The sequence below is a fragment of the Pagrus pagrus genome, assembly GCF_965226575.1.
Source record: "Pagrus pagrus genome assembly, chromosome: 10".
In the NCBI taxonomy this organism is placed as follows: Eukaryota; Metazoa; Chordata; class Actinopteri; order Spariformes; family Sparidae; genus Pagrus; species Pagrus pagrus.
In genome coordinates this window covers 4371938-4397688 of record NC_140194.1, presented here as the reverse complement: position 1 = coordinate 4397688, position 25751 = coordinate 4371938, and the positions used below count along the sequence as shown (strand labels likewise).

Sequence of the window (25751 nt, the reverse complement as noted above, 5' to 3'; positions counted from 1 at the left end):
ACAGCCGTATGTGCACTTCTGACCCAGAAAGGACGCTTTAACCTTCACTGTGAATGTTAATTTTAAATCCAATGTGTGAATGCAAAACAAAAAGTGTCCTAATCTTTCTAACCCCAGTGTGTGGAGCCTTCCCTGACAGCCCCATCGCCTCTGGTCTGCTGCTGCTTGAGAGAGAGCGAGTGTGGTCTGGTAAGGAGCTGCCAAAAAGACAGAGAGGGGTCACAACCCCTCTCCATCCTGACGTCACTGTGCTGGCTCACACAAAGTCCATTTCTATAGAGCCACCGGGGTACTAGCAGTGTCGGGTTGCCAGGTTCAAATCAATTAAAGCACTAAAACAGACGTCACTGGTACCTTCCGCCTCCTTACTGCTCGGCTAAGGCATAATAAGGTGGAAGCAGTGAAAGCCTGAATACTCAGTCTAGGTATTTGACAGAAACCCTGAAGGGAACGACGCGTTCCTGCATTTCAGATCAGCTTCCCTGACGTTTTAACACATTCATATGACGGGTTGAAAACCTATTTAACGGTATTTCCGACACAACCTGAATGGAGCAAACAGATAATCGTTTGGAGACTCGGCGTCGGTTCATCGGGTTTGATTATTTCAGCGGAAGCGTATCGCCAAACCTGTTCTTTCTCTAAAAGCCACTACAGATATGCTTCATTTTCGGAGAAGACTGGAGCTCTTTGATGGTGAGACCTTGGCTGCGAATGAATGAGACGCATTAGGAAAAGAACTGGCACGGTGCAGACAGGAATAAACTTGTGATGCGTGTGTATGTGTGTGCATGTTTTAAAAAAAAAATAAAAAAATGTGGGAGATAAAAAGCAGACAGAACGAGTGAAGGAATGAGGAAGCATTGGTAGCAGAGTGGATGTGTTTCCACGGGGTTAAAGCCCGTTGAAAGCACATTTTCCACCTCTGTCAGACTATAGAGTGCAGCAGTTACTAGAAACAGAGCTCTCTGTTGTGCTCCAGTCCTTTCTGCCTTAATGGCACTTTAGCTGCTGAGGGCCAACAGCTTCTGTGGAAACACAAAACACTCGACTGTTATAAATATCAGCTGACATTTTAAATGTGAAACCTTTTGATTTGAGGAAACGACAAAACAAACAAAAGAAGAAAAGCCACAGAAGCGTGTGATGTTGAAGTTGCATTGTACTTGCATTTATTTCTCCAATAGATATTCACATTCATAGCAGTTTCACTACAGCAAAAAGAAACTAGTTCATCTCTACAGTCATGAAAGAAATGAATCACTAAGTTAAAATCAAGGACAACAAGGTAAAGTATGTCAGAGAATAAAAATAAGAGCAAAAAAAAAAAACATTTGTTCATAAAATTCAAACGCTGCATTGTAATGGGCCAAAAAATATTTGTGGAAAACAAAACCAGCTTTTTCCACACTGACAGGCAATAATTACATTTGGGGCTGCTTTAAAACACTTGTTTAAAAAATAAAAAAAGGATTTATACATAAAGGTTTGTAACACTTCAAGAGCAATAAATGCTTTTTAAAAGAAAAATGCAGATTCTCTCACACGTCAATCTTTCAGAACAGTAACTTCTGTTTGCTCCCTCAAAGAAAGAAATGCGACGAGTAAAGGAAAAGGGAGCATATACTTTCAAGAATACAGTACACGACAATCCTTTTGTTTTTAAACGCTATAGCTTCTGGTTCGATAGAGAGATTGACTGGCCTTACTCTGGGTACAGAAAACTGCAGCACACAGAAGATTCAGATTCATATTACAAAGGGAAGAAGATTTATATTATTTTTTACATAATTGTCCTGTAGTGTGCATTTTTCCATCACTAGATGAGTCCTGACACGGAGGATTCATCTACTTGTCATGCACGGGAAAAAGATACACAAACTTTAAGGTGCAATATGCAAAAAAAATTGTGAAAACTTTATTATAATTATCAACAGAATGTGAAGAAATGACAGTTTTGAAGTCAGCATGCTAACGTGCTAGCCACAGCGCTCCTGCTGCCGGTGTAAACACACACACACTCCCCTGTGCTCCGTGTTCACAATCTGCACCGCTAGCTGCACAGCTAACTGAGTACCTAGCTAATGGCAGCTACAGTCGGCGGCAGTTAGCAGTTACTCTGCCCCCCTATTTGTTTTGAGTACGACCAATTCTTACATACTGCACCTTTACCAGCAGTATGCTTTGAATGTCTCTGCATGATAACGGGCACAGCACATTATCCTCCTTCCTTCAGGTTCAAATTAAAGCAAAAAACAGCAAAAAGACAGAAACTTTAAAGAGAAAAAAGTGCCAACTTTCCTCTTCACTACAACAGCTACTGGTTCCAGCTCAGTACTCATAGCTCAGGCCGAACCATGCTGCCCTCCCACAGCTCTCTCAGGTCCCTTTTGTCCGCATTGTACAAAGCTCAGAACAACAGGGCTGTTGACAGGCCGAGGTAAAGTGATGCGCCTGCTGGCCTGCCATCTGTAAGGGGAGGGCGGCAGCTTAGGGGCCGGATGTAAAGGGAGTCTTCCCCCGTGTGTCATATGTCACCTCTTCACCTAATTCCAGCTACAGTATCGCTCAACAATAACCTCCGTCCGGAGCGGAAGGCCAGATGCACTCCAACACTAACGACGGGGGGACCTCTGTCTCCTCCAGAACAAAAGGTTGTTTGATACGCGAGGGTGCTGTAATTGTAACCACTCAATGAAATGACTCCAGTTTTATATTATGCTCATCTGTGCCCAAGTCAGATAAAAACTGAAGCGACGGATGAGAACCAGAGCGAGTGTTTAAAAACTAAACGCTCCAGATCGGCATAATACCTGACAACTTACTCACTAAATACGGTATTTGAGCTCATTTCTTGATACCAAAATCATGGAGATTTTCCAAAGCGTGGGCTGGCCAACAGGAATAATCTGAGAAATACTTCAAAGTAAAGCCTGTCTTCTGGCAGGAAGCCATCAGCACTGTAGGAACAAAAGTCAGCAGGCTTTATGTGGCACAAGACAAAGAAAGTAGTGCTTACATAAAGTGCCCACACAGCGAGGATGAGTAAGTCGGCTCGACTCCATCTCGTCATTCCCTCGTGACTTTACTTCAGACTGCATACTAGAGTCGATCACGTTAACCAGCATCTCTCCTCAGACTCTAAACTACTAAACCCTCGTTAAAGACAGCATGAGCGGAGGAACGCATGCTAGCGAGCCTCCGTGGAAGTCTTTCAAAGTCATGCAGCAATGCTCGGAGGACAAATTAAAACAGGGAACAGAGGACCAGTGGTCACACACACAGACGGGCTGATGAAACACTTCTGACTGACAAAGCAGAAATATGCTGCTGACAAGCGTGCTGACGGGCCAAAAGGAGACTGAGGAACTATCTGGAGCTGGGCCTGAGTGCCTTTCCTGGTCAAACTTAAGACTGCATGTGTTGCTGCTGTTGATGTTTCAGAAAACCTTGAGTGAGTGTCAACATCACGGTCTGCCCGCAGATCTATCGTGGTGGTAATGCGTCAACACAATTTGATGAGTGTGTGGGTTTTTTTGTGCGTATGTGGGTGTGTTGAGGACCAGGGGTCATTGACCTGGCAGAAGGAACCCAAAACATGGGTCAGTTTCTCTTCCATGTTTGATATACAGCATAATATATATATATATATAGAGAGAGAGACTATATCATATCAAGGTGCACTTGGACTTGAGCATTACACACCAAACATGTCATTTTGCTGTTGCTTTAGTGATTAATACTCGGGCTGTGACCAACCCTAATTGTCATTATAGATTAAACTGCTTCCACGATTAATCATTAAGTCTATAAAATGTCAAACAATTGAGAAAAATGCTCATCAAGTGACCCCAAGTGGTGTATCGTACATGTTTGAGTTTCTTGAAACATCAGGTGATGTCTTCAAAGTGCTTCTTTTGTCCAACCGACATTTCAAAACCCCAAAACTCTTCACTTAACGTCACAAATAAAAAACAGCAAATCCTTATATTTCAGAAGCTGGAAACAGCAGATTAATTTTCTTTCTATTGACTAATTTATTATTAAGTAATTGTTGCAGTGCTAATTAATACTTTAACTTGCTCAGGTACATTTTTAAGATTGATTTAGTGGTATTAACCATAGAGGTATAGTCAAGAGAAGGCATGTCCACCACTGTTAAGGTCAGATTAAACTTAAAGAACAGACATGACCCAGTTTGAAGATACTGTACCCGATCAAATACTACCAGAAAGTCATCCTTAACTGACAACACATTCAAGGGGATGCTATAAAAACAGAGGTTACAGATCTCAAAAAGCTGAAGGGTATGAAGACAGTTTAAGAGCCTTGTGAGAATACATTAAAGATACCCGGTAGTGTATCTACTCCACTATGATGATTCACAGCATTTCTGGCCTTGAGTTGGTTCTGACTTGTCACACATACACGCACCCAACAAGACAACACACACACACATTCTCACACACACACGCTCAAAACGTGCACATATAAGAGAGACTTCAGTAAGACGCTTCATCCCGAAACATTTGAAACAAACGAAAGGTGAGCTCGAGGGGAAATGTGCGATAGATGAAAGACAAAATATCAGCCAACCTGTCGGGGATTAGCCGCGGTGGATTTTGCGGGATTAGAGCTGATGAAGTGTGCTGTGAGAAGGAATTATTGGGAATAATGGGATTACTGTTCCCTCACATGACAAGCCAGTTCTCTCGTTTCCTTTTTTTTTCCCTCTCTCTTCAGTCAGGTTGCCCCGGGGCGATGTGTGTGTGTCGTTATGAGTGACTGGATGCCTTCTGAGTTGATAAACAATAAAAAAATTTTAAAAAAAAAAAGGTTCCAGCCGGTAACATAGCCCTTTCTTTTCTTCATTACATGGTCCCAGGCCAGGGACAGCATGAGTCAGCTGATCCAGTCCAGCAATAAGTACCCCGTGGACTTTTCCTAATAACTAACCCAGCAGGGGGGTTGTAGGTGTCGGGTGTGTGAGCGTGTCGACTTTTGCAAACCTACATTTCATCAGTACTGTTAAACGCCTGGAAGACTTAACTCTAAAAGGGAGAAGCAGGTGCACCGTGCAGCATGTCATAGTACGTGCAGCAGTCTGGCGTGACTACAATGTTTACTGGGCTCTCTTTGCGACAGCAGGACTGTGTCAATAAAATCTCAGCAGGAAGGATCGAGCTCCCACAAAACAACCTCCCCCTCCTCCTAAAGTGCTCAATCACTAAAACTACAATACACTGCGGTTGTCGCAGTCACGCAACGTTCCCTCCTCGCCTCTCCATCTCATTGCCTTATTGTTTTTTTTTTTTGGTCGTTCTTTCTGCGCACATCAAGGACAACCTAATTGACTCATTCGTTGAGAGTGGGTGTGGATTTGTTGAGGGTGTAAAATAGCGGAGGGGAACAAAGGCAGTGCGGTTAAATGAAATGGAAGGGACTGGCGGTAATAAAGCAGGTGTGGATATGAGCCTGACTTTAAGAATAGCACCCTTAATTCAGGGGAACACGGAGCAAACGGAGGATGGAAAGCCAAACACACGCAAAAACAAAAATCCCTTTTTAACAAGGTCTCAGGCAACAAAACAAAAAAAAATAAGATGTGAAATTGTAATTATTATTGGACCACGTAGATGTGTGTGGTGGGAGTCAGTGTGGTGACTGTGTGGAGGTAAGAGTGTAGAAATCAAACACACACATAAATGCGCGCAGACACAATCGCTCTCCCACACACACACTCCTTGAAGGTCCCCAGTGACATGCTCCCCTTAAATTAAAACAGTTAAAAGTTAAAGTAATACTCTCTATCTATAGCAGGTTAATATTACTACGCTCGTCTCCACGGTAACTAGGGTTGAGAGACGGCCGTTCTAGGATTGGAGGAGGCAGGTAGGACCGAGGATAATACTACCGTGTCTTCGCGGTAAGAAGACTGGCGTGAGACTACCATACTAGTGGAGACTGTAGTGGACCAGTCGTCATTGTAACAACGGTGTGGGAGCGCCACACTGAGATGAGGGTTGAGGGTTTCGGGGGATCTGGCAGTGAGATGTGTCCATGATCACTCAGGGCCGGAGTACCTCATGACCTCTTCCTGGCGACCTCCGCGTCCTGGCACTCGACGGCCGACAGCGCAATTAGCATCTGGGCCGCGTAGTAGGTGGCCATGATGATGGCGCGCGAGTGGGGGACGGGGAAGCAGAACTTGTTGACGGCGATGGTGAGGTCTGAGACCATGAAGAGCACGGCGCCCAGGCAGGCCGACAGCTTGGTCCAGGTCCACAGGTCGTTGGCCAGTTGCAGGCCGGCCACGGCCCTCCAGCCCATGAAGCCGATCAGACCGATGTAGACGGCCACCAGGTAGGTGAAGGGGCCCGACAGGTAGGGGTACAGCAGCAGGTAACTCACGGAGGACACAGCAGCGATCATCAGGCCAGCAGACACGTTAATAGGTTTCATCCCAAAGGCTGACGAGTAGAGGATGTGGGTGATGGCGAACATCAGAAGGCCTGTAAGACATTATACGAATGATATAAATGTAAACACAGTCACACAAAGTCTCTTAAAGCGTGAAGCATAACACCTGATGCAGTGATCAGCAGCTCAGACACATGAACAACTTATATTTAGCAGTTATATTTGTAGTTTTGGCAAGTGTTTCTATTGGTTATGACAACTATGTACTCAACAAAGGCCTTTCAGGGAACTGGGAACCCTGTCACACTGCAACAAGTCACAACAAGTCATTTAGATGTGTTCAGTCAGACGATCAAACAACTAATAAAGCGAACCAACAGTTTTGTCAGATTAGTGAACACTCCATTTGGATGCGAAAACGAAAGTGAGTTCTTCCAAAAAACTCAGCTGGAAAACTTGTGTTGACTGCAGCGAGTCATGTTTAACCAGGTCGGATGTTAACAGCAGATCTGTCTGCTCTCGTTTCTCTGCCAAGTAAATGAGACTAACCTGGGTTTATGATTACCCGACATTTGCCTTGTTATACTTTTTTTGTGCAATGTCACCACCGTCCAAGACACAATCAGGCAATTAACAATAGTTGAAATCAATTTTAAATGTGTACAGTCCAAAATGAAGTTAGGCCCTGTGGATGAGATGAGGTTTTCTCCTCACCGTGGACAAAGTAGCCCTGCTCCTGCCAGATGAGAAAGGCATCGCCCAGGGCAGAAAAGATGAGGCCAGCCAAGATCTTGCGGGCACTGGAGTGAGCACCTAGGAAGCTGAAGCCGTGCGCCAGTAAAAACACCCACAGGCAGAAGATGGGCAGACATTTGATCAGCGCGCTGAACCAGGACGGGCTGGAGGTGGGCAGCCACAGGACGAAGTACACACAGGTCGCCTTGAAGAATGGCACCAGCTTGGGGCCTTCACTCTTGACCTGAAAGCAGATGAAATATTAAAATCATTACGTGAGTCACAGCTGGTCGCGCTCACGTGAGGCGTTTCTATTGAGCGGGGCTGAACAATGCCACACTATTGTTCCTCCTTCTTAAACTTGATTTATTAAAAGGGCTTTTATCTGGAGGCAGAGGGATGAACTATATCACAGGGAGCAAAAAAACAGTCGGCACTTTGTGTGTCTGAATACACTATCTCACATCTTTAATTAAAAGAGGGAACACAGGCAGCAAACTTTAAGCACTTCTCTTTATTGAGGCTGGAGCAGTCTTCAGGCCGGCTTTGTGCGGTCATCAGTTTACATCACCGAGTCAGACAAGCACGTGTTTCCAGCTGAAGCGAAACTCTGCAGAAACAGCAGCTAGAAGGGGAAATGCATAAAGCTCCCGCACTGTCTCTTTGACTCCCTGTAACCTTTTCTTCTCCCCATGTTGTTTTTCTTTCTCCTCACCTTCATCTCTGTATCTCACTCATATATTCAGGTCTCGAATTCTTCTCTCCAGCTGTGTTACCACTCATATCTCTTCCTGTCCAAACAGATGAGGCCCAACAGGGTCACACGAAAAAAGGTTTCGCAACGCCTCTGGATTGACCACCCCCACCTATGTTTCTGAGAGTGAGGCTGAAGAAGATTGAAGATTTCGATGGGAGGGAGAGGAATTGAGTGAAGGTTCACCAGAGCTGAGATCACTGGAGGAGAGATGAGGAGGATATGGGTGAGACAGGATGGGGAGGACCAAGACGGGGACATAGTGCAACGGTGAAAGGGTTGAAATGACCGGGCTGCTACTTAATGTCTCAACGAGCATTTTCCAGCGCCAAGCCTTCTCCACACCACTCTGATGAAGTAAAAACAATGCAAACGAAAGCGCCGCTCCAATTGCAATATTCACGAAAGATCAAATAAGTAGAGCAGAAGAAAGGAAGTGTGGGGAAGTGAGACTTTAGGGGAGGGAGACGGGGTTACTGGCATTCAGATGACAGCTGGATTTAAGAGTGGACAAGAGAGTAGGGTGTGGAGAGAGGAGAGGTGAGAGAAAACCAGGGTTCATTCAAGTTCATATGGTTTATGCTCGTGGTGGATGGAAGAAAGAGGAGCTCCCTGATTGCGCAACGGCTCGATAAAACAGAGTGACCTCCAGTCCGCTCCGGTGTGGCTAACACAGCAGGAAAACAACAGGGATCCAACACGCACTTTCACACAGCATCCAACTAAAATTACACAAGCTGAGGTGTAATCTGCTGTGATTTGAGCCTTAAAATCACACATCAGAGTGGCAGGAAATTTGCCACGTTCTTGATCCTGCAGGATGCTGAGAAGTTCATTTATGTGTTCCTCTCAAGCATACTACACTAAGAAGATGATGATCTACTAAAGGCCATGAAGAAGCCATAATATATCCCAAACCCTGCTTCTAAAGTGAAAGAATATCACTCCAGTATTTAGCTGGATGATTCAACACTGGCGCTCTGCGTCGTTAAGATCTGATTGTAGAGTATCCGAAGCTCGGAAATGACTAAAGACGGGCCAAGAATGCAGCCAGCCTGTAGTTTAATGTGCCTCCACGCTCACTCACATCTTCCACTGTGGCTTCAGTAAATGCTGAGAAGCAGAAATTAGACATTTTATATTTAACTCGGCTCCCAAACTGGATTTTAGTGATGACAGTTTTTAACTAACTTGCTATGTTTGTCCAGCATCTGTCCGTTCCTGGAGTATTTTTATTACCACTATTGCTATTCTTGTTCATTTTCCGTCTACTTATGTCGATTCACTACACTAGATTCTTTAAATAAACAGTGCTGTGAAACAGAAAATGAATCATTATATGGCCTCACTGTTTACTCACTGTAAGCACGGCATCTTCCTGATTGTGTGTTTCAACTTCACTTTCTCATTGATTTAACACAACTTTCACTCTTTTCCTCTAAAGTCTGAGCTGCCAACTAAGGTGACAAAAAACAGTCAAGAAACTGATCTGACAAAGATTAAAATAAGCCGGTATAGCAACACTTTGCTGTGACGTCTACAGACAGAGACACCTTTTGTTTTCTGTGCACATTTAAGATAAAACCAGCCTCTCAAGTAGCATGACAGGAATGTTTCAGAGGAAGCAAAACTAGAGCTGTGTGTGTAATGTAAACCAATGCTTTTCCTCTTATCTCCATTATGTGCCTTCATAAAACAAGTGGAGACATAAAGTCAGTCCTGTGACAAAAAATGTGTGTGTAGTGAGTCTATTTTTTCCCCACTACAGAAGAAGAAGATACCAGGCAGGGAGGACAACCCTGGCAGCACTCCCAGACTAGCCAATATCATAACTGCTTGTCAGGCCACTGGTGGATACTTAAGCACAGGACACAAGAAAAACATTTGTACTGTACTGTCGGGATTCAAGGATGATCATTACACAGATAGAGCCTATGTATTATTCAATGAAGTGCATTGAAAGAATACTTCAGGGCCAAGTTATATTTAGGCTCAGATCGCAGTGTGATTGTTATCACACGGGGGAAAAAACAAATGTATGGATATCACCAGCGTCTCGTGAGGGATTTCTGTGAATACGGATTCCAGGGAGGAAGGTGGGAGGAAGCGACAGATTCCCATAACCTTTGGTCCCATTCATGCTGCGTTCGAGCCATACTTTGCAGTTTCCCTTTCCATTGTTGCTCATGTAAACTTACTGTACACAATGAGAGAAAGGGCTGCGAGGCAGAGGGAGAGAGACTGAAGAGCACAGAGTGCATGGGAAACAAAATCGAGTCAACAAAGCATAAAGCTGCCCTTTCAAATGTTCCAAGAAATCTCATTGTGTCATTAACTGGCCTGAAATCAACAACGCTGATAAAATTAGAAAATGAACCACGTGCCTCAATTTTAGTTTAACATTCAATAAAAAATGTCTACATTACTGTGTCAAATTGTCATAAACTGGTCTTCAGTGGATGTGATGCTTTTATTTCTCACAGCCTTCTTCTCCCGGCCAAACGTCTTGCACCTGATCGAGACTATCTTGGTTTTGCAGCCGAGTATCGTCTCAGCTGTGAGCTACTCCTCTCATTGATTGAGGCGTCAGTTTGTCTACAGGGACACTGAAGGAAAGCATTAGCCAAGGCTGTGAGCCTCTGTCTGCTGACAGTCTGCTGTCGGCAGCATGAAGGAACAGAACATACTGCCGCGTTTGGGAGGCAAATGAAATGAATCATTGTGTTATCATCTCGCTGTCTGAATGATCGCATTAGAAATAAAGAGCTGCTTTGCAAATGTGCCGTGGCACATACAGCTGCCACCTGCCTCCGTGCTGTTAAAGAATAATATGGTTAATGATTGACAGTATTTGCATGGTCACCTTCAAGCAATGGGTTGTTTTGGAGTAAAAAAAAAAACAGGATGGAATGACGCCCTGGTATCCAAATCGTGCCAAACAAACAGTTCTCAGAATCTAATTTCCTGCAATTTTAAGCTGTACAGATGGACCCGCTTCCTTATCTGTGTTTAACTACCAATCAGTTCAGTTTAGTTGATTATTTTGAGGGAGAAAACACCAAAAGATTAGTGAGAAACATCCTTAAAAGCTTACTAATCTGCACACGTTTACAACCAGACAAAACTATCAGTAACTTATTTGACCCCAACTTGTTGTGATGCTGCAGTACAGGAAGGAAAAGCAGCTGTTAGGCACTAATGTGTCTGCACCAACCATGAACTAACAAAAGCACTGCAGTGAAGCATTGAATAACACCCCGCCGGGATGAACATCTATTCAGCCCTTCTGGGTCATATGCTCGCTGAGTGTCAGCAACATGATACCTGCAAACATACAGTATAAAAGACCTGTAAAGTCCTGTGTACGTAAATCGGCGGAGGGGAAACTGTAACATGAGCGTGGTCCTGGCAGGAACAGCTGGCATGTGAGTCATGTGACGACTTTATTTCTATGTAGCATCACACAACAGTTTCCTTCCTTACAGCTGCTGTGACTCCAAGGATACGTCGAGGTCGGCTGAGGACCAGCAGCGCAGTACAGCACTTGCAATAAAAGCGCACAAATGAATGTATAAAGGTTGATTTCAGTCAATCCACGCCTTCGTCACATGACAATTTTTGCTTACATGCTGTAAATTCTAACATAAGTGAGTAATACTGAGGTTTGGGAAGAGGGGCTGCAGTCAGACACCACAGCATTTATATAAATAAAGTCAGAAAGCAAAGTGAAGCACCTGCTGTATCTCTGCTCTGCAGCCGGCACCTGCCAGCAAGTGCAAAGTGCAATATTTAGCTGAGAGCAGCACACACTTGTTTGGTTTGTGCTCTGAGAGGCTGATTCTACATTGTTTGTAAGATTTGAGTTGATAAATTACCTTAATAGCACAACAGTCTGTTCGCCAGATGGCATGGAGTGTAGCAGTGTTTATCACAACCTAATTTAACAGAGTCTTAATATAAAAAAAGCCTTAATATAGATGCAATAATAGCGTTATAGTAGCATCTAATGGTGTAATCTGTGAGCAGGTATACGGTGAACCTGCTAACTCTTAACCCACTGATATTTCCCATTCTTTAATTATTACAATGCAGCATTTTAAATGTAAATCATCATAACACATCATACAATACTGGGTATCGATAAATTATCAGTCTGATATTGGGAAATGTACATTATCAGCTATTTTATCCGTATCAGTGAAATTTGAGATGATAAATAGAGCTGATAATATCGAATATAGAAGAAGAAGACGATGAAGGAGAGCCTCGCAGTGTAGACCAGAGAGCTTTACATGTCATCACCAGACGTTTGTTTACTGTACACAGGAAGACAACACAACGGTCATTTGCAATACACGTCTGACAAGAGTGCAAAGAGGAGGGAAGAGATCTAACGTCAATTCATCCATCTCTGCTCCATCTCAGCCGTTCTTACCCTGAGGTTCACAAAACCATATGTGAAGTTATCAGTTTTCCTACAGGGCTGCACGATATGATTAAAAAGTGATTATTTTGACAGATATTGCAATTGCCATATAACTCATCATTATTATGGATGATTAAATTTTACATCACAGTTTTCATTGTCACTGAAAAACTAATAAAATCATGACAATGTGGCACATTTCTCCCGGTCTCTGCCAAACAAACATGTTTTATTACATCTGGAGAACAAGTTGTGTAGGCCAGACAATCTCTGTAGCACTACAACATTTCATTAAAACGCTGTTTCGTGACACATTTTGCACCTGGATATTGCAGTTAGTCATACTGCAATTTCGATTATTTTTGCTATTAACTGTGCAGCCCTGTCATTTAAGAGCCATTACCAGTATCAGCGAAACTGTGCATCCCTATCCAATACTCAGAGACACACTGCATACACAAATAACCCGCATCAGAAGGAAAACTGCTACAACTCATTGACTTTTGCTGACATTTTCCTGGAAGATAAAATTAAATATATGCCTGACTATACGGTGTTTCATCTCCGGCACAGGCCTTCCCTTTCACTGCGATGCTTTGGGAAAGGCTTTAAAAGAAGTCACACAGCCACAGGACCTGCGCAGCATCGCCATCACTAAGGCAACCAGTGTGCATGTCAGGCATTCCTCCACACAGGCTGCACATCAGGGTTCACTTCAGGCCAAGTTACACCACACCATCCTGCACGACCCCCTGCAAATGGGGTAACATTTCATAGCAGCTCTGTCAAATTAAGAGGATGCTGGGAGGGGTTAAATTATTCATGCATACTGTATTTTTTTTGTTTTATTTAGGTCAAAATTGCCAGCTTCCTGCAGAGACACTTGGGTCAATTAAACAGCTAATGTGTGGCGTGTATGCAAGCTCAGCTACAGCAGAGGAGATGAAGCAGAGAGAGCAGTGCACGGCGCATGCGTCACCGGAGGGTGCAGGAGAGAGAAAATTAAAAAAAAGACAAAAACTGCCGTCACATGACAGGCTTTTCTTTTTGTAAAAGGGGGGGGGCTGCCTTTGGGAAATTTGTGGAAACGTCCCTGCTGTACGTGGAATAATATGGAGGAGGAAGAGTCGCCGCTATACGTGTCGAAACATGTGAAGGGAAACAAGAGCACCGGACACAAAAGTTCCTGCTTTGAAAACCTCCAACACAAACAGATGGGCACTGTGAAATAACGAGGTAATAACACGGTGACAGCAAAAAAACAAAAAAAAAACACACAACGTGGGTGTCCCGAGCAGAACCGGTCCGAAAAAACACCTCCAACATTTTGCAAACTAGACACACTTACTGACTGTTAGTTAACAGAGCACTCTCTGGCCTTCAGAGACAAAGTTTGACCCGTTAAGATGCGAATAAAAACGTGCAATGAAACATTAGCAGCCGGATATGAGAGCCGAAGCGGTCGTGGTTGAAGATAATGACAGGAAACGTGAACACGGATGGATGATTTTTATGCTCGGAAGTGTTGTGTTGTAAGCTAAACTAGCTAAATGTTATATTCCTGTTTGATGTGAGGGAGAAATATCTGACGGTTTGAAGCGGACACTCACCACTGTCACCGGAGAAACCATGTCTCCCCTCGCTGGTGTCCGTGTCTGTGAGGAGAAGCGGTTTAAAAGCTGAAACTCGGGTGATATCCTGCTGTTTGTGATGTTCTGGATGAGGGATGCCGATTGTTTTTGTCCTCGCTCCGGTGGGCGGTCCAACGTCCGGGAGGAGGAGAGAGGCCGGCGCTGGCGTGGGCGGGGCGTCGCCTGTGGACCAATAGGAGCAGAGCGTGGTCCTGACGGGGGAGGGGCCACGTACGTCAGGGACACCCGGATAGGAGGAGCCAGTCTGTTGTTTACATATCGGAGCAGATGGCCTTTATTTACATTTTAGAGAGATGGAGCTCGTTGGAGTCGCTTGTTTTGAGCTCATTTCGACTGTGCACCGATGATCCTTTAGTTAATGGCTGTGATTACAAGTTAAAGAGCGGACAAAGAGCCTGACAAACATCTGCATGCGCTCAAATGTTCCTCTATTAAAATGAATTGATTGGGAGCGTGTGTGTGTGTCTGTGTCCTGTGACTGATTTCCCTTTTTAAATTTTTGGGCCAATATGTTCTGATATTTAACCTCTCCACCTCTGGTTGTCTCAGAACAAATGTTTCCCCCAGAAATCTAATGATAGGCACATAAGTATAATTTAAAAAATATGGAATATTAATTAATTCATTATTACTAAATAAATGTAGACATATTAAACACATTTAGACTGGATTAAATTGTATAGCCTACGAATAAGCATTAATAAGTTATTTGTTTTCTTTCCCTCTTCTTTAAGTCTCTCTCTCAGCTGTTTTCATGTTAATATATTTAAAATTGATGAACAACTATGCTATTTGAATATTTGATTGTCACCTACATTAAAATACTGTTAAAATGCTGTTGTGTGGGTGCTAATATATAATATGTTAATCGCCATTATTAATATAACTCCCTGAAAGTTACATTCTGCATAATAAGAGGTTTTACTTTTGGTAAAATCTCTTATTATGTCTGTTCTGTTCCTTATTTTCAATGTCAAGTGTTATAGAAATAAATTTGACTTCACTAAAGAAGAGCTTCATTTAGCTGATAATGCTTCTGTTAAAGCTTCTTTGCTCAAGTATAATATCGATCCAGGATCTTTAATTTCTAATTGAATACTGTCACATTTTGGTACTGCCACTTTTTCCTCTGTAAAATATCTACAGTAACTGCTTCCACTTTATAATTCTAACAGATCTAGTAACCCATACGTACTTTGTTAATTGGTATTTGGGTAAACTGCTGATTTCATGAGGGGGGATTGATTGAAGAAGAGTTACCCAAGCAAAGAGCTTTACACCACATTTCCAGACTATTTAATTCTAGAGAAGTGCAATATCCACAATGGTAGCGACATCATGTGGACTATCATTGTAAAAAAAAAAAAAAAAAAAGGGTCTTCATTGGCGGACATTGCGTAGGGAAAGAGGAAAGCGGAAGTGCCTGTCACGTGTGAATACATTTTATTAAAAGAACGGATTAAAGTTACATTTAAGTGAATAGCTGTACCTGCCGGACATATACAATCACTGATGAACACCAGTATGGCGTATTACCCTATTTTTGATTTCTTTTTGAATATTCCTTTATTTAAATACACTTTATTATCCTTTTAGATATGTTAATGGTAAATAAATCTATTACAAGCCACTTCTGTTTGTTTTGTCGTGTGTAAAATACACAATCATAATAATTTCACAGGCTATTTTTTTAAAATACATTTGATAAAAAATAACGTTCATATATGATATACAGTCAAACTTCATCGCGAACCCTTCCGGCGTCATGACATCATGATGAAATCAAGATCAAGATTGATCAGCCTTGCTGACGCTGACTGACGCTTCTCACAAAGACGGAAGTACGCAGCAGTGCATCCTCTCGCTTTCATAGACTAACGTAATCTCCGGACTCTTTAATTTGTCGGTCTTTCTCGCTGTCGTCTCTACAAACACCCGGTGTTTGTTCTTATGGCTTCATTTTTAGTGTTTTTCTTTACGTAGGCTTTAGTAATACGACTATTTTGATGGACTTGGCCTTAGTTTGGTGTGTTATAACATTACAAAAGGGCAAGCTCTTCTCTCAGTCTTCTTGGGTTGGCTAACGCTAACGTTGACATTAGGCTAGCTAACGTAGCTATCTCAGCTAATGTTCACGTCAAGCGGATGAAGTAATGTGGCGTTAACTGTTTAATATACAGTTGTATCTCCCCATGGATTGTGTTTGATGAAGGTGTTTTCCCTAAAGTTGACTACGTGCCGCTTGGTACCGTTACTCCCCGAGCTAGCATAACGTTATCCCATTTGTAAGCTAAAAGCTAACGGCAGCGCTCTTGGATGAGTTTTGCCTGATTCTCTTCAAATCGCCAGTTGAAATCACCTGCTGCTAAAATGATGGATTTTGATAATATTTTGGACATCGCTTCGCAAAACCAGGGCCTGGGCAGTGTACAGGTAGGTTAAAGACCGTCACTTGCACTCTGTGTACTTCAGCCGAACAGCAAAATCAGATTTTGTGGATAACCTTGTGAGCACAAATGCCAGCTCATCTGTCTGACGAGGCTCTGGTAATGCAGCTTGACGCTGAGGTCCACCCCTGTGACACTGCATGCTACACTTTTACCAAACCCTGTGTGCCTGTCACGTGTTTAGATGACCAACTTGAGGCCTATGATCGCTGTAGATGATAAACATTGCTGTGTGACTGCTCCATATTAACATCTGTGTGCCTCTCACAGCAGAAGAGATACAGTTTACAAGCTGGACCACCTAAAAAGGACCCGAGGTCAAAGGGCGTCAATCCTGCTGCTGTCCAGGCTCTTCTGAAGAAGCAACACCATGAGTCCAAGAAGAAAGGTAATGATTGAATCAAATTTAGCTACATTTTATAGCTATACACACACACGCAATACGCTAAAAGCATTCTTCATTGATTACTCTAATATGCATCTGTTCTTTCCCCCCAGAAATTCAACAAAAGAAAGAGAAGGAGGGTCTACTCGCCAAGCGGGTGGAGATGAAGTCTGACCGTAAAGCGCGAGCCATGGCTTCCAGAACTAAGGACAATTTCAGAGGTTACAATGGCATCCCAATCGTAGAGGTTCCTAAGAAGAGGAGGACAAAACAAGAAATGGAGGAGGAAAGATTTAGGAATAACTCAATGGACCCAGAGGATGATGATGAGGATAATTATGAGTATGAGCAGTCAGATTCTGAGCCAGATCAGGAGCCAGAGCCGCTGCGACCAGGGAAAACAACAGGTGTTGGTGGCAGTAGTGGCAGTAGCAGCAAACCCTCCTCTAAAAAATCCAGTGGGCCGCCCAAGCCCCCTCCAGCTGCCTTTAACTATGCAGACTTGCTTAAATTGGCAGAGAAGAAGCAGTTTGAGCCAGTTGAGCTAAAATCCAAGTCGACGAAAAAGGAAGAAAGGCTCCGCACGGCTGATGAAATGAGGGAACTGGAGATGGAGCGCAAGGCTAAGAGACCAGACAGAGACCGAGACTCAAAGGCAGAGAGAGAAAGAGAAGGCAAGTCCCAGTCCAGCTCTAGTTCAATAAGAAAAGGCACCGTAGAGAGAGAGCAGAAGAACTCCAAACCACAAAAGTACTCTTTAGAGAAGCCAAGTCAGCCCAGTGGGTCGGGAAAGAAGTCACACCAAACACCGATTAGCGATAAAAGCCACTCTTCTTCAAAGCCAACTGTTGCCAACAGAGAAAGAGATGGACCGAAGATGTCACACAGTGATCGAGACAGATCCAAGACAAGCTATTCCAGTTCATCTAGTGCCATGAACAGTAAAGTTCCTTCGAAAACCACATCATCTCAGGTTTCAGCCAAACAATCATCTAGCCACAAAGCCAGCACCTCAAGTGACCTTAGTTGTAAAAAAGAAAGTTCATCATCATTTCAAGGAAGAGCTTCAGGTATTCCTGGGACCAGGCCTCCTGGTGCAGCTGTAACAGGCCAAAAATCTCAACAGACCAGGCCCAGTCAGGGTAGCTCGTCTAAACAGGGACCTACAGCTGGAGGTCAAAAGTCTTTGAAGGGAGAACCAATAAGGCCTGGAATGAATTCTGCTGTAAAATCAAGTGGTAATTCATTGAGACCTTCAGCAGGTGGCCCTCCTAAGGCAGGGAGCCAACCTCAGGCCAGGCCCGGGAGCCAATCTCAGGCTAGGCCCGGAAGCCAACCTCAGGCCAGGCCAGGAAGCCAACCTCAGGCCAGGCCAGGAAGCCAACCTCAGGCCAGGCCTGGAGGCCCACCCCAGGCAAGAGCTGGTGGTGTCCCACAGGCCAGACCTGCTGGAAGGGGCATGCAGGGTCACCCTGGAGGTAGTGGATCCCGTCCTCCAGGGATTGGACCTGGTCGGCCTGGTAGTGGAGGACCTTTACCGGGACGATCGACTGGCACCATGGGATCAGGGCCTGGAAGACCAAAGTGCACTGTGGTGTCAGAGACCATCTCATCAAAGAATGTTGGTGGATCCAGACCGGGAGCCCCTCCTCGGCCAGGCATGCCACAGAGACCTGGGATGCCACCCAGACCAGGAATGCCTCCCAGACCTATTATGAACAGGCCACCAGGTAAGAACCAGGGAGAGCATAATGGTATGATATTACCAAAGAGCCAGATTTGTCAACTGTTGACCATGAGTACACATTACAGAAGTACTAACCTTCAGTTTTACAGCACTTTTCAATACAGTATTGCAAAGTGCCAAAGCTTGTGCAAGTAAAGCTACTAACAAGGACAATGCAACACAAACATTAATGCAGAAGTAACGTTAATAAAAAAAAAACATTAGACATAATAGTTAAACACTGAAAGGGACCATTTTACTGCATAATAAGTACTTTAATACTTAAACACAATTTGCTAGTCATACTCTAAAGTAAAGTTTTGAATGCAGGATCACAGCGTGGTATTAGTACTTTTACTGAAGTCAAGGATCTGAAATCTTCTTCTACCAGTACCTCCTTTAGCAACACTGACAATGAACACCGTGAAACAATGTCTACAATTCAACTTATGTTGTAATATAATGTCATCCAATATGATAAACTGCTGTTGACATTTTGCAACAGATTGAAAAAACGCAGTCAGTACTACAGGGCAAAGGGTTTGTTTGCCAAACTGAATGAAGTGTGTCAGCAACACTCAGCAGCTTTTGTCGTTATTCCTGGGTCAGAGAGCGGCGATCATTCTCACACAGATAAACAAAACATCATTTCAATGTAATTAACTTTTTTTTTTAAATCCTCAAAGCACGAGTGGCCCAAGCCAGACCAAATGTCCTTGTCTTACAGTGTTTACTGTATTTCAGTGTGTAGCAAAAGCCAATACCCTACATACTTAAAATGTATTCTTGTATTTATTATCCAGGTACAATGCTACCACCCATCACCTCTGCATACAAGAGAAAATATGAGGACGAAGAAGAGGAGTATGACTCTGAAATGGATGACTTTATTGATGATGCAGGCGACGAGCAAGATGAAATTTCCCAGCACATTAAGGAAATCTTCGGCTATGATCGAAACAAGTTAGTGTTGTCCCTTTTTATTCCTGTTACAAGGCTTTTCACTGTATGTTTAACCAAATTCTATACAAAAAACGTGTTTTTTCCATCCTCAGATACAGGGACGAGAGTGACTATGCACTTAAATTCATGGAGAGCAGCTGGAGAGATTTGCAGAAGGAGGAGGCCAGGAGGTAAGATGAAACCTGACCGTCCTTAACTCTGTCCCGAGAGCTGTAGTATTTATTCCTTTTTTAAATCATGTTTTCTTTTCCTTACCCCTATTCTTTGTCACTTCAGCCTGAAATTGGCAGTCCAGGAAGATATGGAGGAACAGAGAAAAGAGGAAGAGGAGCTGAAAAGGAGTATCAAGAGGAAAAAAAAGAACTGAAGCTGTTTTGCTGATGAACTGAATTTAAAAAAAGAAACACTGTCATGACAGGAGTGTGTCTGCCTACACATAAGGGCAGTGACTGTGTCCACCTTGGCCTTCGTTGCTTTCTCTCCGCTTCTCTCCCTGTGATTGGACAAGAACTGAGTGGATCGACACATGACACTGGCTCAAGAGGGAAAAAAGGCAAAGACAAAATATGCACAAATCATTCAGGCATTAGGCCGCGACAATGTGACGAAAGGTTCTCACATTTTCCCCGGTAGATTATTTATTTCCCCCCAAAGAGTGCAAGGTTTACACTGTCAACAGTCCCAATTCCTCAAAGGAACGGAGTTGCAAAGAGAACTATAATTGTGAGATAGCGTGATGAATTTTTTTTTTTTCTTTTTTAAAGACCAACAATAAAAATACAGTCTCAAGTGTTATAATATGCTATTTTTGAGCAGAAGCTGTCGCATATTTTTACAAAGTTTGATTGTAAAGTCAATTGAATATGCAAAGAAACATTACCACTTGATGTGTTGTGTGTTTGTCTTTAGAGGGATTTGAGAGAAATGATTGCATAAAGAGTTTTATTTAATTGTCTAGTTTCATGTCAATGTTTTCTCAGAGTATAACAAAACTTAGTAATGCAGAAATTACTAGAAGATGCTATGAGTTTTGGTTGCCAGTCAAAGCAATGCGATGTTATTTCCTTGCCATAAATTGCGTGGATATTTGTTTATGTATTTTTTTTTGTTTTAAGATACTAGTTTGTCAAAAGAAACCTAATGAAGTTTGATGTTTGTAACCAGAAGACTGTGAATGCATCACGGCCATTAGCAGCGTTGTAGCTGTGGGCGCCTTTTTCTTCCCTCGTGGCTTGCCGTAGTCGACCTACCAAGTGGGCGTGGTCTGTCCTTTCGCTTAGCTACTCCTGAAAGTTTGCGGAAGTTTGTTCACAGCTTAAGTTGAAGTCAGCCGTCAACAGGGTGAAACCAGAAGCGTACGTCTGTTTTTTTGTTGCCATAATTCAATAGATGGACCTGAGTTCAGAGAAAACACAACGGATTCTCTCCAAGGTTAGTTATTTACAGTATTTCACCAACTTTGAAAACTTCTGAATTAACATTGTTTACGTATCAATACCGGCTAGCATAGCAGGCTAGTTCTTGTAAGATGCTGTCAGCTCTTACTAACTGGTCAAACCAGCTCCGTTACTTAACATGTCATGGAAAAAAACATGGATAACACGGAAATATGATACAAAACAACTTGTTTTCTCCAAACAAATCAAATGACAGGAATATAAAACCACAGAGCACTTCATGACTTAATTAAATCACTGGCAAAACAGAGAGAGAAAACAAGAGTTTCCAGGATATCCATTGAAAGCTAATTCATAGCCCTTCTGTCATGTTATTCTCAATTATAACTTACATTGCCTTTAAAGACCAGTGCTGCTGAGGAGTCCATAGTATCTGACCAGTGTACAGGACAGCTCTTTGAAATCTTTGATGGGGAGCAAAGAGATAATTAAATAAAACCAAGAATGTGGCAGTGTGATACTGAGCCTTGACTGACTGATTGATTAATGGATCTTATTGTTGATGTTAAAGTCAAATAAAGACTGAAAACAGCTGCTTACACAGCAGAAAATAATTAACATTATGAAGATGTTCAACAAGAAAAGACTGATGAAAAATGGCTGAGGCTGTAGATTTATGTATCTTCTTTAATATACTGACATCAAAGTCATTTTAAGATCATGTGTAATGATCTATAATATTATAATCTGTAATGTCTCTGCTGACATTAAATAAAACTTAATTATGTGTATAGACACTCACACATATATATTCAGGCCTTCATCATCATCAGCGTCGTGTTTTTACCCTGTTTTTATTTTAGTACAAATTCCGTGATGTTGCGATTGAGGAGCTGCAGAAAATCCATCGCATCTTCCCCGGGATGGTGCCATCCACAGGGACATACAGTGAGTTTCTTCTTCATTCATCTCTTCTAAACATCTCCATACATCAAACCTGATTCTAGCTGAGAACTGACCTACATCATTGTGTCAATTTCAGCATTTACTGACAGCACCCAGAAAGATCTCCTGAAGTTAATTGGAAACCTCCCTGTTAAGTATGGAGGTAAGTCTGACCTCTTGACACGTGCAGAGACTGTCCTCATGTGTGAGATCATTATTAAGTACTGATGACGGTGTCTCTGTCTGAAGGCCGCTCCTACAACATCCCCATCCTGCTGTGGCTGATGGACTCATTCCCCTTCACTCCTCCCATATGCCTCCTGAGACCGACCGCTAACATGGTCATCAGAGAGGGCAAGCACGTCGACGCTCAAGGACGGCTCTACCTGCCGGGGCTGCATAACTGGGATTATGTAAGGGCTTATACTTTCCTGGTCAAGATATAAGTTGAACAGAAGACGTTCTGAGGTGTTTTCATCAAGTTTGCTGTGTTTTTCCTTTTGCACTTTAACAGCCCAAGTCATCAGTGGTGGGTCTCCTGAATGAGATGATTGCACAGTTTGAGGAGGAGCCTCCACTGTCCACAAAGACCACAGGAGGCACTGAAGACCCCCATGACCTTCTGGCCTTTGTCTCTAACTTGAAGATCAGTGATGGTGCGTCAATTTGATCAAATTCAAGTGTTCTTATTGGCAGTCGATCTGCTTTATATGAGATCATCTCCTATATTTGAATCTTATCTCTTATATTTCACCTGCTTTATGAGGTTATTTCACCAGTCCACATTTTACTCATATTATATATATATACTTATATACTTATTTCTTTTATTCTGCACTTGCACTCCCCTTTGTTTATGTATGAGCTCAGTGTATTTATCAGCATATATCAGATTTTTCTAGAAATATTTTATTCTAGAGAGCATTATGTGCTCAAGCTATAAAGGTACAATATAAATAAAATGATTATTAGTTTTACTTGATATGCCTCTCGCTCTTGATAAACAATAATCAGATAAGCTATTGTTATCTTGCCTCATGTCTATTTCAGGTGGAAGCAGACATCACGACCAACAGCTCAACAAAGTCTCAGTTATCGGGGGAGGAGACTTAGGAATGGCTTCAGTGATGAGCATTTTATCGAAGGTAATCCCCATTCTGAATTGTATGTCAAGGAGTTGAATTGATACAAACGTTACCAGTTTGAACTAAAATGTCCAATTCTCTTATTCAAATGCTGATTTTATTTTATTTTTTCTTCTACTTTCCGTCCAGTGTAAAGTGGATAAGCTTGTTTTTGTTGACGTCGCTGAGAGTTCCACCAAAGGCGGAAGCACAGATCTAGAGATTTTCAATCTGCCCAAGGTAGAGGTATCCAGAGGTACGTCTGATCCTGCTCTGTCACATATGAATGTAGAAGCGCCTCTTGGCTGAGTCATCGCGGATATCAGATTGTTTCAAAGGCAGCCGACAGACACTGAGCCTGTCATTGATGACGCACCTCTATCACAGGGAGACTGAATCCCAACCGGCTGCTGTGCTGTAGCTGACTCTGAACTTTGACCCCATCAGAGGGATAACAGAAATAATGTATCCATCAGGGTGTACTCGAGATAAATGACAATATTTTAAGCTTTGCATATTTTTTTCATTGTCCTTTTTTAGATTTTTCAGCCTCTGCAGGCTCCAGGGTCGTGGTGGTGACGGCAAATGCATGGAGCAGCGAGCAGTCGTATGTAAGCGTGGTTCAGACTAATGTGGACTTGTACAGAGGATTCATCCCAAATCTGGCACGTCTCAGCCCCAACGCAGTTTTGGTCATCGCTTCACAACCAGGTTGGTGCTGGAGGAAAATAAACTCCCACTCTGCTCATTAACCTTTCACACATCTTCAGCTCTGTCCTCTGTCTCGTCCAATTCCAGTGGACATCATGACCCACGTTGCCTGGAGGCAGAGCGGCCTGCCGCCGACACACGTGATCGGAGCCGGGTGTAACCTGGACTCAGAACGACTCAGTCACGCTCTGGATATTAACCTCAACACCCACAAACCTGCCTGGGTCATCGGAGAACTTTCAGACAACAAAGGTGAGCCAGAAAGGATCGATTACGTATTTACACGAAGGCCTCGTGTTGCATTTAGTGTCTGCTCTTCCAATACACAGATGCATTATCTCATTCCCTCCCTCCCTCACTTGTTGTCCTTTCATTCGATCATCTCAGTTTTATTTCTTTTGTTCTGAATTGTGCCGACACAACCAGGAATGCTGCACTACCTGCTCGTCGTGTATGCCGCTTCCATTCTGGAGTTTGTGAATGACGCACATGATTGAGCTTGTCAGTGTTAATGTCTTGCAGTTGCTGTGATGAGCAACACCGGGCTGAGCTCCAGTGTGAAGCCAGAGATCGCATCAGGATCTGCCTCGACCAAACCACTGATAGACCGGTACTGGCATGAATTTGCATGAGCTGGAGTGAAGGATTCAGTTGTAGTTGAATCAAATAGATAAGAACACAGGTGGTGTTGAACGAGAATCAGATGGGATTAGAAAATGTGATAACAGAGGCACGTTTCCTTGATCACACTTCTCCAGTTCTTTTGCATTAAAATATACAACACATCCTTCTGTGCTTCCAGAGCATTTGAGATCATGAAGAATCGAGGCCAGCGGTCGTGGTCTGTGGGTCTGTCCATCGCTGACATCACAAACACTGTCCTGACAGATAAGAAGAAGGCTCACTCGGTCTCCACACTGGCTCAGGTAGAAGTGTCTTCTATTACAGGAGACATATTTAGCTCCTGTCTCTTTAACCCCCTTAATGAAAGTTAAGCTTACTGTTCTATCAAATGAATTGTGTCTGTAGTGACTTTTTTACAGATGCATGTATTCAGGTACCTTTTTAAAGGGCATTTTCATTCAAATCTGATTATAGAAATGTTACAAGTTAATCCGTGTCGTCTATTTCAGGGCTGGGGTGGCATAGGTGCAGAGGTGTTCCTCAGCCTGCCGTGCATCATGGGATCCAACGGTTCGACGCGCTTGGCCGGAGTGTCGCTCGGACAGGAGGAAGACTCCAAACTGAGGGACAGCGTCACCTCCCTTTCTAACCTCATGAGTCAGCTCAGGATATGAAGAATATGATTGCACTCTCAGTTTGGCTGGACCGACCAGTCTGGGAGCAGCGGCTGCTTACTGGCTTGAGCAGTTTTCCAGTCAGTACCCCCTCAGCGAATGGACTGCGCTGAAGTTTGAATGAAGTTAACTACTTACACTAGGATTTTGATGCAATGGACATGACTGCTATCCTTAATATGCAGAATTTAATCATAATATTGCCTTTGGATATTGTGTAAATGTAGATTTAATTTTTGTATCTAAATTAACCAGAACTGAGACTTTATTCTCTTTGTCTCATACAGAATTTACAATTTGTAACATGTTATATTAATGCACTAAAATATCTTTATCTTTGAAAAACCATGACACTCCAAACAATCATCTAAAGAATAATGATGCTTTGAAGAACTAAATATATTTTTTTTGTAACAGCTCAAGTGTAATTTGGCCTCCACTACTTAACAAAAGATGAAGAAGAAGAATGATTCTGTAATTATTTTTATACTAACCCTATTCTTTAATTGCTTTGGAGAAATCAGGACGCACATAAAGTATGAGGCATGTATATTATATATAGCACAGGGTGCTGGTATTGAGTCAATACATGAATGGTTAAATACAACTCGTATTAATGGCCTTAATTGCCGTCTCAGTGCCGTTTCCATATTTAAATTGACTTTGTACTTACCTCTGTTTACTTTGTGTGAAAGCTGGAACCTAAGACATGTACAGTAAGACTACACGATTCTGTGGGTGTGCAATAAATATCTGAAACCATACTGC

At 42.9% G+C, this 25751-nt stretch overlaps 3 protein-coding genes across 3 annotated transcripts; 2 read left to right on the top strand and 1 right to left on the bottom strand.

Moving 5' to 3' along the window:
• Positions 1-1144: 1144 nt before the first annotated feature.
• tmem86a (transmembrane protein 86A) lies at positions 1145-14108 on the bottom strand. Its single transcript, XM_084364106.1, has 3 exons — positions 13946-14108; positions 7135-7399; positions 1145-6512 (listed from the first exon to the last, which is right to left on the bottom strand). Exons 1-3 carry the CDS (start codon positions 13964-13966, stop codon positions 6085-6087), a joined length of 714 nt encoding a protein of 237 aa, XP_084220232.1. The 5' UTR covers positions 13967-14108; the 3' UTR covers positions 1145-6084.
• Positions 14109-15837: 1729 nt separating this feature from the next.
• On the top strand, positions 15838-20458 carry spty2d1 (SPT2 chromatin protein domain containing 1). The gene is made up of 6 exons (XM_084365030.1): positions 15838-16420; positions 16705-16822; positions 16933-18549; positions 19349-19508; positions 19601-19678; positions 19785-20458. Exons 1-6 carry the CDS (start codon positions 16358-16360, stop codon positions 19873-19875), a joined length of 2127 nt encoding a protein of 708 aa, XP_084221156.1. The 5' UTR covers positions 15838-16357; the 3' UTR covers positions 19876-20458.
• A 101-nt stretch (positions 20459-20559) lies between these two features.
• Positions 20560-25747, top strand: uevld (UEV and lactate/malate dehyrogenase domains). Its single transcript, XM_084365033.1, has 12 exons — positions 20560-20939; positions 21769-21853; positions 21948-22013; positions 22100-22263; positions 22365-22506; positions 22901-22995; positions 23125-23230; positions 23515-23685; positions 23773-23937; positions 24208-24295; positions 24488-24611; positions 24819-25747. Exons 1-12 carry the CDS (start codon positions 20898-20900, stop codon positions 24981-24983), a joined length of 1413 nt encoding a protein of 470 aa, XP_084221159.1. The 5' UTR covers positions 20560-20897; the 3' UTR covers positions 24984-25747.
• Positions 25748-25751: the final 4 nt, after the last annotated feature.